At 29.0% G+C, this 6,643-nt stretch overlaps 1 protein-coding gene across 2 annotated transcripts in view; it reads right to left on the reverse strand.

The window, feature by feature from the left end:
- Positions 1-2,476: 2,476 nt before the first annotated feature.
- LOC116338414 (synaptosomal-associated protein 25-like) overlaps positions 2,477-6,643 on the reverse strand; it is a 13,090-nt gene continuing 8,923 nt past the window's right edge. The window contains exons 4-8 of one of the 2 annotated variants that reach the window (XM_031763642.1): positions 4,770-4,887; positions 4,578-4,703; positions 4,447-4,511; positions 4,154-4,233; positions 2,477-4,068 (exon numbers count right to left, since the gene is read on the reverse strand). In XM_031763642.1, the coding sequence (XP_031619502.1) occupies positions 4,006-4,068; positions 4,154-4,233; positions 4,447-4,511; positions 4,578-4,703; positions 4,770-4,887 (452 nt within the window). In that variant the 3' untranslated portion in view covers positions 2,477-4,005. The remainder of the gene's footprint in view (positions 4,069-4,153; positions 4,234-4,446; positions 4,512-4,577; positions 4,704-4,769; positions 4,888-6,643) is intronic. The other variant, XM_031763650.1, reaches the window with a different exon arrangement.

Below are 6,643 nucleotides of genomic sequence, written 5' to 3' on the forward strand. Positions count from 1 at the left end.
TGTTATTTGAACTACAAGAGAAAAGAAAAATGTATATATAATCGCTTTGCATTTGTTCATTTTTCAGCCAACAAATCAATAACTAACGATTATAAATACTCGGTTCTCTCTCGTTCTCATCAACTGAATCATGTCAAATGGTTTAATACAATTGAGAATTTCTTTTTCTAACAATGTCAACACGATTCGGTATTATCTGTGTTGTTTCCAAAGAAAAAACCGTAATCTTTTTTCAGATGTCTTTTTTTTTAAATGTATTAAAAGTGCGATTGAAACTGAGGGTGAGTCAAAATCTCTTTGAGACAAATTCATGGATTGATTGATAAATACGTTGGTGTAAGCTTTTAAATAACGTTTTTTTAACTGATTTTTTTTCTCTTAAATGTTTGATAAATATTTCTATAATTTTTTTTTCTACATAATAATATACACTGTTATTTTATTTTGGATTTCATGTTTAGTTTTTGGGATTTTTTAGCTGAAAAAAATTGCTTGATGGTTTAAAATCTAATCGGATATCATTAGAAAAGGATTCTTAATACAAATAATATTGTTCCTTGGTGTTCCTCATTTCATGACTGATACTCATTCTGAGATGCAAGATCTGTTTAAGAATATCAAGCGTTGACATCATGCAGAACATTACGGTGTGGATGAATTTTAGACAAGACAATTATGACGAAAAAAGAGCGAACCATATGAAGGTGAAATGTGTTCCGTGGAATTGTGATTCCTACTTCCGACTTATTTTTTTTTCCGTAAAAAATCCCAAATTATCAAAATGAAATCCTTCTAATAATATATTTTTTGTGTGTTGTTCTTTTTTTTTAATTTAAAGATTGAAAGAGACATTTGAAATACAGATGAAATAAAAATCTAAATAAGTGACAAAGGACAAAAAAGCTAAGCATATTCATTGATCATATATATTTAAATATCCAAATGGAATTTTTTGTTTTATTTCTCTCGAAATGATTCAATGATGAACCTCTGCCTAAAATGTTTTTTCAATTTTTCTTGTCTTCTAAAGTTTTATAATGGAATAAAAAACGTAATGCCTAATTTTGTTTCATCTTTTAAATACATATTAATTCGTTCGCTTCTTTTTTTTCATTCATTGAAACCTAATTCAACAAAATGGCTTATTTCATCCAAACAATGTTTCACATTTTATTTTTTTATCACTGTGCCCAATACATCAGAACGTATTTTTTTTTTGTTAATTTTTGTTTTGTCTCATTTCCGTATGCGATGTAAAACTGATTTAAATGAAACATGTATTGATATGCATAATCGAATGAAAATTTAAATGATTGCGAGCAAACAAAAGATTTACTATGTGTGAGAGAAAAAAGGATGAAGTTGAAAAAAGTCTGTAATCAACGTTATCATTCACATATTGCAGTGTGATCATCAATAGTATGCCTTATTTAAATTGTAAAGGGCGAAATAGAATTTCAATTTTCAGAATTTTCGTTGCAAACGGATTAGATTCCATTCAATACTTGACGATCGAAAAAAGTTTGGAATATCATGACGTTTTTTTGGCTTTTTTTCTAAAATAGGATTTTTCTCAAATCAAATTTGTCCATTTGAACTAAAAGCATTTTTCACAACCAGGCTTTTTTAAAAAATAAGTCGCGAATTTTTTTTTCTAATTTTCAAGAATGTCAAATGCTGGATGTTGAATGTCTGAATTTTGTATTCAGTACTCTTACACATAATGTGTTTCATAAAAACGAAGAAAATGTCCACCAAACCATTTGCGGACAATAGATTTTGTTTGAAGAGGAAAAATATTGTTGCTGTTATTAGTTTTAAATTTGTCGGAGGCGGAGAAGAAGTTATAATATTTGTTTTTTTTTATCAAATTTGGATAGATTCATGTGACATCATATTCCAATTAAATTATTTAGTTAATTTTGTTCATGTTTTGAATTCTATTGGAACTTCCTTCAGTATTTTCTTTTGTTATTGATTGAATATTTTGTTATTGATTAAGTTTTTTTTATTCGCAATTGGAATATTACATATTTTTTTGCATTTTTATTCTAACCTACAGAAAATAATGGTTTTGTTTGTTTCAGTTTCTTTGGTTGTTCCAAATTCATACAAATACAGCACACTAAATTCGCATCGTCCTAATACTGCATAATAGTGTGTTCATTTTTGCTGTGACATTTCGATAAACGCGATTCAATACATACTGGTACATTCATGTTTTCGATCTCTTTTTTGTTTCAATTCAAAACGTGGAGATAATTGAATAAGCTACAGCGTTGTTGTTTTCTGTGAATCTATTTTGAAATATATATTGTATGCTAACAAATATTTCTACCCAGGAAACAAATGTTAACACAACTTCATCCATTGCCAGACATTATGGTTGCGGTAGGATAACTAATAAATGAGGCTGCCATTTGAATGTAGTTTCAGTCATTTTCAACCTGGCAATGAAAGTAAACTAATTTTTTGATTTTTTTTTTTTTACTTCCATTGGAAATACCTGAAATGTTCACAAAAATGCCTACCCAAAACTGAACTGCAACACACATATCTTGCAATGGATGAACAAATCTTCCTATATATAGTTTTTAATATATGCAAATTTGTTTAATGAATAAAAAATTCAACTGGAAAGATCAACAAGGATTAGGTTTAAAAAAGTTGCAGTTTTTGTGTTGCTTTTGTATTTTGTTTGTTTTTTTTTTTTTTCATTTTTTTTTTTTCAATAATTTTCAGTATTTTCGAAGGGTGAGAGATTTTTGTGCAGATATACATTTATTGCAAATTTAATTATTATGTTTTGATCGGCTGGCAAATAAACATAACACTAGATTCGCTTATGCACATGGTGTTTTTACTTTTTTTTATTGGTTTTCTTTTTGCAGTGTATGTGGGATGTGAGTACGTATTTGTGTCTGCCCTCGTGTCACATATATGAGAGCAAGGCACACATTTGCATGGGGGGAAAGTTTTAATTCATTACAATATTTTAGCATAAAAATGCTGCAAAATGTCGAAATGCTGCGTATTGCAATTTCGTCTTTCTTATTTAAAGTAGGACTTGTGATCGAATGAACGGAACAGTAATTCGAACAAGTCGATTTTACGCGTAATTTGGTTACCATTTATTAATATTTCGTCCATCCATATGTTTTTTAGTTTTTTTTTTTTCGAATGAAATTGTGTGAGATTATAAATAATTTATCTACAAATCGATAATAAGTAAACGAAACTATTTATATTGTAGTACTACAGCAGAATTAATAATTAATTTAAATGCATATAAATGTATTATAATAATGTTAGAAAACCAATGTTTCTAGTATCTCTTTTATCTCTTTCTATGTCTATCTTTATCTCTTTCTGACTTTTGTTGATTTCGTTTTTATGAAACGAACCAAATAGTTGTTCCAATATCTATACTATTCTTGTAGTTTTTTTTGTAGATGTGATGAGATTCATTCTCTATTTTTTTGACATTTTCTTTATATTCATCATTTTAATGTAATTGAAGTCGAAAACTTAAATATATTTTTACATAATTCAATGTAGGGAGCAAAACAAAACTATTTCAAAATCTTCTCTCTGTTTCCATATTATATATATAGTATATCTATTATCATAACCAAATCTCTCTAATAAAACGAAATGAAAATGAGAGAAAACAAAAATATGCAACAAATGGCTTTTTTCGAAGAGCGAAAATTAAGAATAAATGCACTTTTTGGCGTCCTTTACAGACGTTTCATTTTCTTTTTTAAACAAATTAAATTGAATTTTGTTCTGTACATCAGTACGAATTCCGCCTATTATCGTATTTTTATCATCATCTTTTATGATTGCTATCAATCTTAATACATAATTTGTATAGATACTGTCATTTCATTTCTTAATCTCCTTCGTAATCAAATTGGCATCTTCTGTATGGTTGGGTTGTCCATTTGGTTTGGTTTTTGAGTTGTTTTAGCATATGGTGTGCATATATATGATGAAGACAATTTATTTGAGAAGTTGATGAGCTCGTTCGTTTGCCACCGCTATTCTTGTTTCGTTCGATTCACCCTGTACGACAGAGAGAGAGAGAGTCAAGTAAATCAAGTAAATTATTCAATTTGAGTTCAATTGAACTGAGGTCAATTTGTTTTACCTTTGCGTTAATTCTGTCAACCATACGATTCTGATTTTCAAGCTCGGATCCCATATCGATTGCCATGTTCCGTAGATTTCCTGAAATTATGCGGTGATTTTGAAATGGACATGCAACATTCAATTATATAAAATTCTTTTTTGTCTCTCTAACATTTTGAAATGTACTATTTTGAGCATATTTATTAAATAATTCAATTTGACAATCATATGAATGCAGTTTATAACTTGAACAATTTTTTAATAAAAATTTCATTCCAAAAAACCGACTATTTTTGAATGAGTTAAAATTACCGATCATTGTATTGACTTGACCCATATTTTCTTCCATTTCGTCTTCGCGTGCATCGTTTGTGATTCTGTTCAATAAACGGAGTGAGAATGTAATGGATTGTTAAATTAAATACAACGTTCGTTTTACTTACTTTCCAATGTAACCAGATGCCATCACCCCTTGTCCATCCATCATGACACGTTGCGGTTGATTATTCACAACTTTGCCATCGCCTTCACCTTTCCATGCACCTTCGTCCTCTTTGAATGCATTATTTCTGTGCAAAAAATAATATATGGTAATCGTTTATTATCGTGATTTTTTCTAATTTGAGTTTTCGTACTTTTTCCATGGCAAAACACAAATTCCACAACATTTTTCCATGCCGCTGAGGGCTTTTTCAGCATCCATCATATCAGCTCGAATCTTATCCATATTTTCTTCGATTCGTTCCAATTGCTCTGTTTATTTTGAATTGTTTTTTAGTTGAATTGTGCGTTTCAGAACAATTATACGTCCCGCAAATGATTCGCAGCAAAAGCGCATTGATGAAAGAAATTACAAAATACAGATGAATTATTAAGAGAATCATTTTCGAGAAATTATTTTAGCTATCGCCTAATTATGCTGCTTATTATAGGTATATATATATGTAGATATATGTATATAGACGCACAAATAACAATGGGCCATTAAAACAACACGCACATACATGTAATCAATCATATAGAATTTGCCATCTATAAAATTATCAATGTTTGAGGTATCTAATAATATATTTTTTTCGCTAAGGTAAGCAACGCTCTAAGAGCGTAATTTGATCGCCTTTAACATTTCCTATTGGCAGGTGTACATTTGCGGCGAGTTTGAATTTTAAAATAAAACGAAAGGCTTTTCCATAACTGCTGCTAAAAGTGTAGTTTCGATATTGATTTTTTTAGATTTAGTATAAACTTTTACAACAGTGTGCATTTGAAAAAAAAAAACGTTTTTCTTTTTTTATTGTGTGTTGAGGACACATCGGCGACACACTTCATTTTCCATAGTTTAGTGTGTTAAAAAATTCATATTTGTTGCGTTTGATTATGTCTATCTAGTTTAGACGTTCCAATTAATTAAGCGAATGGTGGCATTCGGTCGGTTTTTTACGTGTCAAACGGACATTCAATTTAAAACAAAAAAATTGTTCTTGTTTTCTGTACACCGTGCTCTTTCATGCATTATAAAGGCGTTAAATTGGAAATAAGACCAATTTATTTTTAAAACATAAATAAAGCATTTAAAGCGAGACAAAAACTATCTCCTATTGAAAATTCCTAACATCTACATTCATATATTGACTTTTTACATGTGTTTTTTTTTCTCTATTCGATAGTATCGAAGCTCTTCTAAATGAATAAATTTACAATGCTAATGATCTACGTATCGCACGTCTAATAAAATCGATATATTTTTTGGTGCCTGTATCTGAATTCTGGTGTTGTAGTTGTTTGTTTATGAGATGTGTTTGTTATTAATGACTTGATTGCAGTCAGATTTTGTAATATGATGAGTATTTTGTTAATAGTTTTTTTGTTGTTTTTGTTGTTTTTAATTACAAATATCTTAAATTACTATGTTGCCTAATTGTGCGCAAATTTTCCGTGTATATTGAAAGAATGTACATTAAGGTGTTTCCCATATCTGCATATAAAAAAATGGTATTTATCAATTTAAAGTAGAAAAATGTCTATGTCAATTGGTGGCATTTAAACATCACATCGATTAATATTACGACTTCCCGAAGCAAAAGATGGTTGACATTTTACATGCCGTTTATTTGGCGACACAACATAAGCAAACAAATCAATTTATCTCAGTCATACAGAATGATAAAAGAATCAATGTTGAATTTATCAGTTTAGATCGAACATACTTACGAGACAGCGATTACGAAAAAACAAATACATTTCTATACTTGGATTTAAGTATTTTATCACAGAAGAGTCAATTAGCCAATTATTTATTCTCTATCATGTAATGTAGTGTACACTCTAAATCAATATGAAAACTAAAAAGCAATTTAGTACGAAGATTTTAGTATCTAGTACGGTGTGATACAAATTATACATTTTTAAATGAAATATTTGATTTATAAAATAAATTTGAACATTCTGTAAATAAAATTGAACAAGCGTTCAGAAAGACATACATTTATGCGAGCAATTGAATGATGCT

The sequence above is a fragment of the Contarinia nasturtii genome, unplaced genomic scaffold (assembly GCF_009176525.2).
Source record: "Contarinia nasturtii isolate CC-2019 unplaced genomic scaffold, AAFC_CNas_1.1 Cnas_scaffold_78, whole genome shotgun sequence".
In the NCBI taxonomy this organism is placed as follows: Eukaryota; Metazoa; Arthropoda; class Insecta; order Diptera; family Cecidomyiidae; genus Contarinia; species Contarinia nasturtii.